The sequence below is a fragment of the Ursus arctos genome, unplaced genomic scaffold, assembly GCF_023065955.2.
Source record: "Ursus arctos isolate Adak ecotype North America unplaced genomic scaffold, UrsArc2.0 scaffold_31, whole genome shotgun sequence".
Lineage (NCBI taxonomy): Eukaryota > Metazoa > Chordata > Mammalia > Carnivora > Ursidae > Ursus > Ursus arctos.
In genome coordinates this window covers 1967527-1980336 of record NW_026622997.1, presented here as the reverse complement: position 1 = coordinate 1980336, position 12810 = coordinate 1967527, and the positions used below count along the sequence as shown (strand labels likewise).

At 46.8% G+C, this 12810-nt stretch overlaps 3 protein-coding genes and 1 non-coding gene across 4 annotated transcripts; 2 read left to right on the top strand and 2 right to left on the bottom strand.

Annotated features, from left to right (window-relative positions):
* Positions 1–1940: 1940 nt before the first annotated feature.
* On the bottom strand, positions 1941–2012 carry TRNAQ-UUG (transfer RNA glutamine (anticodon UUG)). Its single transcript has one exon. It is a non-coding gene; the product is annotated as a tRNA-Gln (tRNA).
* A 5839-nt stretch (positions 2013–7851) lies between these two features.
* On the bottom strand, positions 7852–8327 carry LOC113264286 (histone H2B type 1-H). The gene has a single exon (XM_026511214.4). The coding sequence runs from the start codon at positions 8278–8280 to the stop codon at positions 7900–7902; it is 381 nt and encodes a 126-aa protein (XP_026366999.3). The 5' UTR covers positions 8281–8327; the 3' UTR covers positions 7852–7899.
* Positions 8328–8585: 258 nt separating this feature from the next.
* LOC113264277 (histone H2A type 1) lies at positions 8586–9075 on the top strand. Its single transcript, XM_026511202.3, has one exon. It carries the CDS (start codon positions 8607–8609, stop codon positions 8997–8999), a length of 393 nt encoding a protein of 130 aa, XP_026366987.1. The 5' UTR covers positions 8586–8606; the 3' UTR covers positions 9000–9075.
* Positions 9076–10634: 1559 nt separating this feature from the next.
* On the top strand, positions 10635–11081 carry LOC113264300 (histone H3.1). The gene has a single exon (XM_026511232.3). It carries the CDS (start codon positions 10643–10645, stop codon positions 11051–11053), a length of 411 nt encoding a protein of 136 aa, XP_026367017.1. The 5' UTR covers positions 10635–10642; the 3' UTR covers positions 11054–11081.
* The last annotated feature ends 1729 nt before the right edge of the window (positions 11082–12810 follow it).

Genomic DNA, 12810 nt, shown 5'->3' with positions numbered 1-12810 from the left:
GGAAGCCAAGGGCGGCACGAGTAGGAGCCCAGTACGTGCACAGTTCAGAAGCCAGTGTCTCCTTCCTGAGCCCTCAGAGAGGAAATAGAGACACCTTCAGCCCAAAACCTTGCTTCCTGGGCAGCACTCAAAAAGCTTCAACTTAATCACAAACGTGCAATTAGTGCTTTCCAGAGTCTAGGCCCCCGACAGGCACTGGGCTCCTTACAACCAACAGGTAATCAGAAGTAGGCACATGCAGACCTCAGGATGACTGGGCAGGTATGCAGTGAGAGAAGCCTTTCGTGCCTGAGGCGAATTCTCACCCCAGACATGCAAAATGCAGTGGTCCACCCCCACCCCCCCCCCACCTTTAGCTTCTGAGTGGCCTCATTAAGACAAGTCATGAATGGGGCCCCGGACTCTTGGTTTTGGATCAGGTCATGAACTCCCTGTCAGGGGACTGAGCCCCTGGTCTGGACTCCCCATTCAGCAGAGAGTCTGCTTCCCCTCTGCTCCTCCACCGCTCCCCCCTGTCCCCCGCTTGCTCGCTCTCCTCAAATAAATACATAAATAAATCTTAAAAAAAAAAAAAAAAAGTCATGGTTGACATCCATCTCCAAGGAGACTTGTGCTCCAGTCTTGGGCAGAGCTTGTTCTTAGCGCCGGCGTGGACTTGGGGTCATCGAAGGAGAAGCAGTCAGAAGAAATCTGGGAAGAGCAGAGCAGAACGTTTTGGAACCAAGCACGGAAGGAGCTCTTCTGGCTTCCGGGACGGTCAAACCCGATTAGGTGAAAGGCTCTGCACCCAGCAAGTGTTTGTGAACTCCGGCCGCGAGCCAGGGGCGTGGGACTGAGAAGGGAAAGCGGAACAGGCCCCAGGACGGATCCTTCCCGCAGGAGAACGTGCTGTCTTGAACAGGAGGGAGGGCCTACTGAACAAGCCGTTGGGACAGGTCTGAGAAGGGGCTTTAGGGTCCTGAGGAAACGCAGAGCAGGCACTTAAGCCCAGATAAAGGGGGCCAAGGATGGCCTCAGGGAGAAGGGCTGAAAGGTCTAAGTTACTATTTGAGGAATGGGTAGAGAATTGGACCTCATCACACGAGGGGAGAGAGGAGGGCAAAACCACTCCGCAGACGGAAAATGAGAAGAAGGGGGAAAATGAGAAAATAGAAATAAGTTCACCGGGCTGGTGACTAGAAGGTCGTGGGGGCGGGGGTACGTGAGCGGCAGGAACGGTGAAAATGAGGCTGGAGGTGTGGGCAGGTTAGGGCAGCAGCCAGCGACGGAGAAAGCCGCCCCTAGAAAGCCGCAAGGCTTGTGCGGCATGAGCGTTCTCCGCGGCGACCCGAGGGGCGGCCGCCTGCAGCTGCGAGAGCGCGGCCTCGGGGCACGACTCGGCTGAGCGCAGGGCACCCTGACAGACGACGCGCACCCCAGAGCTGGCAGCGGCGGGCCTGCGGGGCCCGGAGAGAGCGCCGCAGACCGCTAGCCGCGTGCTCGGCCCGCGTGCGCGCGGACGCCGGCTCCGAGAGTCGGGGAGAAAGGCGGGGACAGCGCGCCCAGGTCGGCTCCTCGCCCCTTCTCCGGCCGCGCGTCCCGCTCGGGTCTCGCAGGACTGGGGCCGTTCTTTCTAACACACAAGGCCTCCGCTGTGCACACACAAATTCCTCTCTGGGCGCCAAGCGGAGGGCTGAGGTCGGAGCCACGCCCTCCCCCCCACACCCTCTCCCGCCCCGACCCCCACCCGGATTTGGGCCCAGCTCAGGATTGGCGGCCGCTTCTGCGTGCGCGGCTCTCCGCCCCGGTCTTGCTCCAGCACGTGGGCTCAGACTTCCGATAATATTATTGCTCCTTCTGGCTGCCGTATTGGCTGGATTACTGGGGGGAAAAAAATGCTAGTTTTAAGAAAGGAGATAGCAGAAAGAAAAATGGAAAAAATTTGCAAAGTAAAGTTTCTAAGGTCCCACCGAGATTTGAACTCGGATCGCTGGATTCAAAGTCCAGAGTGCTAACCATTACACCATGGGGCCGGCGGGGGCCGTTGCCTCTCAGGTAACTCTTGTGATAAATATGCATCACTGCGGCACCAAATCCTAATTACTAAAATTAAAAGATTTTTTTCCCTCTTTTTCCGACGAAACTGCACCTTACAGGGGTATTTTGGAAACGTGTGAGCGTTGTGGTCGTCTCCGTGGATGGGGGCACAAATGGCTTGTACAGGTCAGGACCAGAGAGGCTGGAAGTCCTGAAATTCTCGGGACAGTCTTAGACAAAGAATAATCCTTGAGATCGCACAGCTTTCGTAAACTGATCTTGTATGTTTCATCTGGTTTTCAGGGGCCTTTTTTAATAGTGACATTCCTGCTCCCGCCTTTGTCCCCTTCTATCCATCCTGAATCATCACATACACAACTTGTCGGGCAGTGTAGGACCTTGTTAGGATTTTGACTTTTATTCTGAGGTGGGAGGTCACAGCTGCTGGGTGAGTGTCCTAGGAGACTCACCTTTGGAATGGTAAGTCTGACCGTGGTGAGGCCACCACCGTTTTAAGAAGCCCAAACCAGAGATAGTAGAGCTCTGGATGACAGTCCCCGTGGACAGACATGTGAGTGAAGACACCTGCAGATGATTCTAGCCCTCAGCACCTATCCCAAGAACCACCCCACGTCAGAGAACTTCTGGCTGAGGCTCCAGACATCCCCCAGTGCATCCTGACCACAGAGGCCATGAACTTAACAAAATGTTTGTTTTATGGCACCAGATTTTGGGCTGGCTTACTATGCAGTAACAGTAACTAAAAAAACCCCTCTAGAAACAGCAGTTGTCCCTAACGACTCCCTCAGTATTGCCCAAGATGACTGCCCTCAATTTCTTTTGTCACCATAAGTAATACGTTGATGAACGTCAGTGCTCATGTCTTCTTGTGCGCGTGTTTAAGATCTTGTCATACACTTCCAAAAATGATTGTTTACAAATTTGTTAGGGAAAAGTTAAAAATATGAGGTAGATGAGTAAGGATAAGAAAACTCCCCCCAAAGACATCCTCTAAGTGCTATGTATTGCTACTACATTAAGCAGTAAATAGCCATCTGTGGGCACGTCAATCCATTCCCGACCCTGTCTTGGTGCTGGGGGTATGTGTGATTGGGAACAAGATGCCTCTGTTAGAATTCACCTCTTTAGGGAGAGTTTTACAAAAATGTCATTTGCTTTCCTAGATCTAGATCCTAGCAGAGGTGGGCCATCTTCTCTTATTTTGCAGAGCTTATCCTCAACTATTTAAAAACCTTCAGGGTTTTGAGGCTCAATGCAAGAATTAAGTTGGACTCAGAGAAAGAGGCAGACATGTGAAGCTCAAAACTTCTCACCCCATCCACAACCACACCAGCCTCTCTTGCTGTTTCCAGAGCATGCTAAGCAGGGAGCTGACTGGTGTACTTCGCCCTCATTCCTTCCGCCCGGAGTAGCTTCCCCCAGATGGTGATTCCTCAGCACTTGCTGCCAGTGGTGCCCCAATGAGGCCCTGTGCATACCCTCCTGCCCGTTGCGACTCCCACTTCCTTCCTTTATGTTTTACAAGCTACTTCATCAAGGAGCTGACATATCACAGGTTTTATTAATTTGTTTCTTATTGTCTGGCTCACTCCTCCCCTCGATGTACCGCAAGAACAGAAACACTCACAGGCTTTTTTCACTGTCTCTCCTCAATGCTAGACTAGTTCCTGCCATATAATAGATGGTCCTATTTTATGATTAAATACATTAATTTTCTTTACACACAGAGGTAAAGTTATTGGCTCTCCAATGATTTCCCTGACTTATAACTGGAATTTGCAATAATGTGTATATTCTTCTTCTTCCCTTGATGCGTGATGCTTAATTATGTTCCTGTTACACACATGATCTCAAGCTCTGTGGGTTATTCAGACCTTTGTTACAGTTCCTATCTTGTCAACATGTTCTGAGACAGACTGAAGAGTAAGTTCATAGAGGAAAATATGAAGTTAAAGGAAATCAATTTAGAAAAGAACCTTGCATGAAAGAAGATGGGGAATGTTTCTATACTAGACATATAAAAAGAAAAACCAAAGAAGACCCTTATTACTGACAATAAGCCAATAAGTACTTATGAAAGAAGGATCTCCTGGATGGTAGAAGACAAAGCCCCATCAAAGGATGCTACATGCCCCGATTCTGTAGTATGAAATAAAATCCTCTTCAACCTCTTTTCTGTTTCTTCATGTAAAATATGAATTCAAGGCTGCCCTATGTGGCCCTGCCTGCATACCATGTTGCCTAGCCAATATGGAGTTCTGGGCCAGTGTTCAAAGCTGTCACCCAGTTGTTTTCAGTGAATTAAAACACAGGAGTGTCATTTGTTTTGTAAGGGGTCTCCTGGGACTTCCAAATGCTGGACATTGTTGCACAGATCTTAGACCTGTATCCACGCAGGGTGCCATTCTGATCCCCTGGCTTACTTGATTATATGCTACAAAGGTAACAATGTTGTGTATGAAGTCTCGCCTTTTAACCGGTAATAAATACTTGTACGATTCCTCTGCTAGTGTCAAAATAAACCAGTGATAGTTTCTTTTTCTCCTTCATGCTCATGGAACAAAGAAATCTTATGAATGCTGGATTGATTTAATAAATAATTTGAGAGTCTGCTTCACTTAAATAACCATACACTGTTATACTGGCATCTAGAATTTTGCGTATTTCAGAATCTTACTCGATAAGTTCTTCACAATTCTTACCTAGTTGTTTTATCTTGAGATCCTGTCATCATTTTAAGGAGCCTGTGCCTGGTACAGAATGAAGCCCTGGGTTTAACATTCCGTCAGACTCCTTGCTCAGCTCCTTGGGCTGCTCCCTTCTGCCTACCCTCGGAGACTCTAGCCCCACCAACTGATTCCTGGAATGTGATACCCACTTTCTTACTTCATCTGCCTAGAATAGTTTTTTACTACCCCAAACCCTACCGGGAATATTATCTATCTTGTACTCTGGGGCTTTCCACACACATCTTTACTGAGGCATTTATTGATCAATATTATTTTATTAATATTTGAGCCGGGGGATTATCAGATTTATTTATTTATTTATTTATTTATTTATTTATTTATTTATTCATTTATTTATTTATTCATTCATTCATTTATTCCCTGGCAATGCATACATAATTTAAAATTCAAAGAGCATAAAAGGGTTAAATTGAAAAGATTCTCCCTTCATCCGTGGCATTTTACCTAGTATCCTTCTAGAGATGTTTTACAATCATATAAACATACATGTAGAAAATTCTACTGCACACTGTCCTGCACTTTTTGCACTTGCCAGTAGATCTTGGAAATCATCACATATCAATATCTGGAGAAGCCTGATAATACACAGTGGTTATGAATAGGTCTTCTGAAGCTAGATTTTTAAAAAAAAATATGTTTTTGCTACATATTAGCTGTGCAACCTCAGGCAATTTACTGAAACTCTCTGAACCCCCATTTCATAAATCTATAAAACTGGCATAGTACTCGTAAGGTTGTTATAAAAATTAAACAATTGGATGTATGTAAGGAAGCTTTTAGGACATTATCTGGCAAGCAGTAAATACTAGCTACTGTTATTATGAAAAAGAGCATTCTCATTTGTTTTTACCATCAGATAGAATAATGCACTGTAATTCATTCCTTTGTTTTTGATCAGTCAGATTGCTCCTATGCCATTTTGCACATTTTCAAGGATGGTGCAATCCCAGAGGTAGGGTTTCTGGGTGTAAAACTATGTGCACTGTTTTGAGAGATATTGCCAAATTTTCCTCCATGAAAGTTTTACCTATTTTCAGGGCCACCAGTGGTGACTGAGAATTAAGATCACAGAGTCTTATTCAGGAATTGCCATTCCTAACCCAACACACAATGACCAGCCTATAGTGAATAGTAAATGCTAAATAAAATGTTAGTTAATTGGGTGGAAGAATGGTTTAGGAAATACAGTTGGCTTTTGGGGGACAGCAAGGAAAGCATTTTATTTATTTATTTATTTATTTATTTATTTATTTATTTATTTCTTAAAGATTTTATTTATTTATTCGACAGGATAGAGACAGCCAGCGAGAGAGGGAACACAAGCAGGGGGAGTGGGAGAGGAAGAAGCAGGCCCATAGGGGAGGAGCCTGATGTGGGGCTCGATCCCACAGCACCAGGATCACGCCCCGGGATCACGCCCCGAGCCAAAGGCAGACGCCCAACCGCTGTGCCACCCAGGCGCCCCAAGGAAAGCATTTTAAAATCCATTTTGGCATCTTGTTTGCTAATAAAGTCACCGAAGATTATTGGAAGACAGGGTAGAAATTGATCACTTTTATTGATCACTCTGAGTTGGGCTACTATTACAGAGATGTATTTTAGAACCTGGAAAGAGTAATAAACGAACATTACTGCAGTTTTATTAATACCTTAATAAACAGAGTGCAACAGAGTGGCAGATCATAAGTAGAATTTTGGCCAGACTACAATTGATTTATTGGCTTTCCTGTAGCAAAATGCTTCCCTATTGTAATAATGAGTCTTCACATTTATTATTTCATATGATTCTAATACATATGAAAAGATACAAGGGCAAAAAGACAAATGAACATTGAGAGACTAAGAGCTGGAAGCCCCATTTAAATTTACCATTACAATCTTCAAGTTATTCCCATTTTATGGAAGAAAGATATGGAGAGCCCTGTCTTACGTAATTTGGTGCAAGACACAGAGCCAAGAAGTGGCCTAGTTGGGCTAAGAACCTAGCCCGGCTCTGGGAACACAGTTAATGCCCAATAAATTTGAATAAATGAGTAGTTATCATGAAAGAACGACTGATAAAAACAAAGGCCTGTTTTCAGTCTTCATTTGCACTTTCCATTCTCACATAGGTGGGGATTATGACCTGAAACAGGCAGTAGATCGTACTACAAGCAGGGACTCAAACTTTGGCAGCTTAAGTTCCATTCACCCCATTTTTCGCTGTGTGACCTTGCATAAGTTACTTCTGTTTTACCTTATTTGAGAGACGGAGATGACTGTCCCTACTTCACAGAGGTGTTCTAAGAAGTTAGCACACCCCGAGCCCTGTGACAAGCCGTATTGTACTGCGAGCGTTTGCGAACAGTAAGTACAGACCAGGACTCAGCGGTTAAACAGACCCATGCTCACAGGCAAGGGGTGGGGCTGAAGCCAGAAGCCGATCTTTTCATCCCTATTCCAAGTTGAAGAACTTCATCGTACCTTGTGACCTCATTTGCAGTTTGGCAAGTAGCAAGCGGAGACCCACATTCACTAACGTCTTTTTCTTGCCTCAAATATTCATACCAGAGTCCACAGCACCCTTTATCCCCCGCGAGGGCACCGCAAAGACGGCCTCAGGGACTCACGAGAAGCTTCGGCACGTACCTCCCTGCCTCCACTTTTGGAAGGAGGAAGGGGCAGAACCGAACGGTGAGGCTTTCCCGCCCGCGCTGCTCTAGTTTTCAATTTGGTCGGAAGGGTTCAAGCAAGCCTGTGACCCCGCCCCTTCCCTCTTTAGTGCCCCTATTTTTGACTTTTGTCCTTGGGGTTTCCGTCTATACCGTCAAAATCAGGTCTAGCTGTGGCAAAGGAACGAGGAACTGGGACTGAGTAAGGGGGGGGGGGTTGCCAAGAGCTACCATAAGGTGCTGCACGACAACACGCAGGCACCTCGAAACCCGCCATCCGGCTTCAACTATAGGAGACCCGCGGGTTGCTCAAGGTGTTCCTGGGGAAAGTCATCCGGGTCGCTCTCACCTACACGGAGTAATATGCGCTTTTCAATAGGCAAAGTGCAACAGCTTTTTCTTGGTAAAACTTAAGTGGCTCTGAAAAGAGCCTTTGGGGTTGATTGTGCCTCGGAGCGCACTCACTTGGAGCTGGTGTACTTGGTGACGGCCTTGGTGCCCTCGGACACGGCGTGCTTGGCCAGCTCCCCGGGCAGCAGCAGGCGCACGGCCGTCTGGATCTCCCTGGACGTGATGGTCGAGCGCTTGTTGTAATGCGCCAGGCGCGACGCCTCGCCCGCGATGCGCTCGAAGATGTCGTTGACGAACGAGTTCATGATGCCCATGGCCTTGGACGAGATGCCGGTGTCGGGGTGCACCTGCTTCAGCACCTTGTACACGTACACCGAGTAGCTCTCCTTGCGGCTGCGCTTGCGCTTCTTGCCGTCCTTCTTCTGCGCCTTGGTCACCGCCTTCTTGGAGCCCTTCTTCGGGGCGGGCGCGGACTTCGCTGGGTCAGGCATGGTGGACACAACACCGAAGCGATCAGAAAAAAAAAGAGTAATAGCGTGAAGAAAAAAAGCAACTTGTCCCTTTTATATAGAAGCCCTTATGCAAATAAGGTGTAAGTTACAGTCCTGTATCTGATTGGTGACTATTAAGGGCAACGTCAGACGTTAGTTCTGCCCAATCAGAATGCAAGGATCCCAAAGTCGCACTTTCATTGGTTACTATAAAGCCCCAAATTTAACCAATGGAAAACCTTCTTTTTCGCGCGCTCAGGGGTTATAAAAAGTGCCCGGCTTGGCCTTTGGCTTCGGTACCTGCTTTCGGTGCAGTTACGGTCGTGATGTCCGGACGCGGCAAACAGGGCGGCAAGGCTCGCGCCAAGGCCAAGACGCGCTCCTCGCGGGCCGGCCTCCAGTTCCCGGTGGGCCGTGTGCACCGCCTGCTCCGCAAGGGCAACTACGCCGAGCGGGTCGGGGCCGGCGCGCCCGTGTACCTGGCGGCCGTGCTGGAGTACCTGACGGCCGAGATCCTGGAGCTGGCGGGCAACGCGGCCCGCGACAACAAGAAGACGCGCATCATCCCGCGCCACCTGCAGCTGGCCATCCGCAACGACGAGGAGCTCAACAAGCTGCTGGGCAAAGTCACCATCGCGCAGGGCGGCGTCCTGCCCAACATCCAGGCCGTGCTGCTGCCCAAGAAGACTGAGAGCCACCACAAGGCCAAGGGCAAATAGAATCGTGGTTTAACTTGCCACACACAACTCTCCTAGTCAAACCAAAGGCTCTTTTAAGAGCCACCTACAAATTTCTATGAAGAACTGAACACTTTCAAAACCTTTCACCGTTTGAATTTCTAAGGACAGCAGTTCACATTATCTTCACAGCTTGGGTTAAGGGATGGCAAATTGATCAAGGTTCCCCTTTTGTGAAGCCTGAAATTTTGAAAATCCTGTGCCTTCATGCCATCTTAAGAGTTGGTGCATAGAATATTCTAAACGAGGGATTTGGGTTCAGCTGCATTTGGTAATGGAGGATTATGCAGTGTCTCCTTAACTTTTCAATACTGGCTTTCTTCACCTCTCCTATTTTAAGCCTCTTAAAGGGGTGAATTCTGGTCTGGCAGTGGGTTTCTTGGAGGCAAACAGCAGTTTCAAAACCTTGTTTCTTGGCTCTTGGTAATTAAAGACATCCTTACGTGCAGGGATTGACCCTTTAGAATTCTGAGACACCTGTTTTCACATTGCTAAGTTGAAATAATTTTAATCAGCCTCTTGAAAAGTTAAGGTAGCTGATTAACTGATGCTCATTCCTCTGTTTTTAAAATGCGTTTATCTTGGTCTTTGTGACTTAGAGGTCTTCATGCACGAATAGAATTAGATTCTATAATTACCTGCCTGGGTGACTTCTAGCTCAGGAGGCATCAAGATCCATTATGCTATGTGAGGAACGTATCCTATGGTTTTGCCAGTTGCTAAAGAGAAGTGTTAGATGTAGATGCCAAGGGGTGGTGTATTTATCCCTACTTAGATTACTGGTGGTGGGGAATTAGATTCTTTAAGACAAAGGAATTAGGAGTAATTCTGTTAAATTGCAGACATACAATGCTTCATGCTCATGGCAGAGCCAGCCCCTCCGCCCCCAAATTAATAAAAGAAGACAGTAGGTTTCTTTTATAATTTTGAATTTCCAGTATAGCAGAAAAATAAAGCATGCTACAATGGGATTGTCTTATATTACCTGAAAATGAGAAGAAGTCCATGTAAGGATGTATTTCTCTGTGAAGTTACTTGCCTTGGATTGCTCACATGCAAATTAAATTTTTCTAGCTGAAAAATAAAAACAAATCTTAAATGTAAGTATTCAAAGAATAAGAAATTGAGAGGAGAGGGTATAGAATTGAGCTGTCCCATGTGGTAACATCTAGCTAATTGTGGCTGGTAATCACTAGGCAAGGCGCTGGTCTGACCCTAGTAAGTGCAGAACCTATAAAATACACTGTATTCTTCAGGGTTCGTACAAAATAAAAAGGAATGTACGCTAACAATTGCTGACTACATGTCGAAATGAATGTTTTGGATATATTGTGTTAAGCAAAATATTATTTAAAATAATTTTTCCTGGTTTTACTTCGTTCTAATGTGGATCCTAGAAAAATACTATTTCTTTTATAGCTTGCACTTGTTTCTACTGGAAAACATATATTGAGGTCATGGGCAAGTCATATCAGGGCATTTGGGGCACAATGAAAAGTTCGAGTCCTTAACCAATCCGGTTTCGGGTTGTGTAGTCTGGTCCCCTTTTGTCCAATCAGCTTCTGACTCTCACTATAAATACTCTGACCAGCTTTCGCTTCTCACTGGCATTGAGCGTTCCCGCCATGGCTCGCACAAAGCAGACGGCGCGTAAGTCGACGGGCGGCAAGGCCCCGCGCAAGCAGCTGGCCACCAAGGCGGCCCGCAAGAGCGCGCCGGCCACCGGCGGCGTCAAGAAGCCGCACCGCTACCGGCCCGGCACGGTGGCCCTGCGCGAGATCCGGCGCTACCAGAAGTCCACCGAGCTGCTGATCCGCAAGCTGCCGTTCCAGCGGCTGGTGCGCGAGATCGCGCAGGACTTCAAGACCGACCTGCGCTTCCAGAGCTCGGCCGTCATGGCGCTGCAGGAGGCGTGCGAGGCCTACCTGGTGGGGCTCTTCGAGGACACCAACCTGTGCGCCATCCACGCCAAGCGCGTCACCATCATGCCCAAGGACATCCAGCTGGCGCGCCGCATCCGCGGGGAGAGGGCCTGAACCACAAGGTCTGCCCACTCTTTCCCAAAGGCTCTTTTCAGAGCCACCACACGCTCTCTGAAAAGACCTGTTTCCTTGTAATTTATAAGTATCTACTAAGATTCTTTATAAGTGCGTTTCCCCCCTGCTGTCTTGACAGGCTTGTGCTCCACTTTGCGCTTTTCCTGCTTCACCTGTTACGGTCTGGTGTACTTTACCCTTCATCTCACGCAGAGGGCGGTAAACAATAGCTTCGCTTAAGTGTACAGGAGAACTACCTGCAGATTGTATCTTTCTCTCTAGACTTTGTGAAGCGGGTAGGAAGAAATTAGAAATTGCACAGGAAGATACACAACCGCTGTTAAACCATCGACCGTGATCATCTTATTGCCTTCTTGTAGGTGATTTCAGGGTAAGTAGAACATGCGATTTCCATAGCTGGAGTTTAGGATGTCAATATTTTACCAATTAAAAATGTTCTAATACCTTTCAGCAAAAGTAAGTATTGTGTCCTGTCAATGATCTGCCTTCCTGTGGAAGGAAAAGTAGAATATTTGGTGGAAAGTTCTACCCTCCCTCACAACTCACTTTCCCCACCACACGCACTCTTGAGACGGTGGTGATCCAGTCTAAGGCCAGCTTCTAACCAGACCTGTATTGAGTGTAAGCAGTGCCTTCTTTTCCTATGTACTGGGAAACAAGGCTATTAAGAAGGGCCCACATAAGAAGTCCCTGTCCCCACTGATCAGTACTCTCGTTGGCTGGCTGAGCCCCCTCTCCTGGAGATATGCAGTAAATATAATTCTCCAAATTGGTCTTTCAGTTCTGATTATATGAAGATTTACTCAGGACCAGCAAGTGGTTCTAGTTTTGTGGACGTTTTTCGTTCTGTGGACATGGATACTCCACGCTTTTCAAAATACTCCATGTGCTAAACTGATCGTCTTGTGGCCCTCTACCTAAGCTCTTTCCGGGCTTTCAAGGTTCTCTCATCACCCCATACCAGGACTTGAGTTTTGCTGTAGGAATGGCACACAAAAACACTCAGTGACCCCAGACATGGCTCGTGCTAATGTGTAGACCGTGGGCCAGCTACCAAGATAAGGCTCACTGGAGGAGTAGTGATGGTGTTGATCAGTCTGGGATATGAATTCAGAGTTTCCTGGAATCTACAAGAGTGAATATGCACGTCTGAACTCAGGAGATAAGTCTGGGATGGACAGAAAGATTTGGGAGTTATTCGTATTTAAGCAGTATTTTAAGCCAAGGGAGTGGCCTACAGGTCCCTTCTGGTTCCATCCTGTCTCTTGCAATCTCCGCTTTATTGCCGGTATCAAACTTCATGTCATCTGCCTGAACATATCACAGGCCATGAGTCTGATGATGCTTATCCAATTTCCTTTAGCTTTTAGATCAGAAGTTTGTTCTCGCAGATCTTACTCCTCTATGCCCTCCTAATATCCTGCCCTTACATCTCTTGCTATATCGTGCTTTAATTATTTGCTTTTGTGTGATTCTTCCCATTAGATTGAGTTTCTTTTGGACCAGCAGTGTTTTATTGGTGTGTCCTTAATGCATTGTCCCTGAATATGAAATGAAAATTTATAGAAAGTAAAAGTACATGAAGATTCAATAAGAGGAAACAGAAGAAATAGTCTTTGTGCCTCCATTTCTTGAGATGGCAAAACTAGGAAGTGGAATAAACATTCCAGTCCTTTCGGAGGCCCAGAATAAAAGGGTCTTGCTTTGCCCATACAGAAACATGGACAACATGCCAG

What these genes read in the sequence shown, in the direction of transcription:
- LOC113264286 (XM_026511214.4), bottom strand. Translation starts at nt 8,280, where the DNA reads ATGCCTGACCCAGCGAAGTCCGCGCCCGCCCCGAAGAAGGGCTCCAAG.
- LOC113264300 (XM_026511232.3), top strand. Translation starts at nt 10,643, where the DNA reads ATGGCTCGCACAAAGCAGACGGCGCGTAAGTCGACGGGCGGCAAGGCC.
- LOC113264277 (XM_026511202.3), top strand. Translation starts at nt 8,607, where the DNA reads ATGTCCGGACGCGGCAAACAGGGCGGCAAGGCTCGCGCCAAGGCCAAG.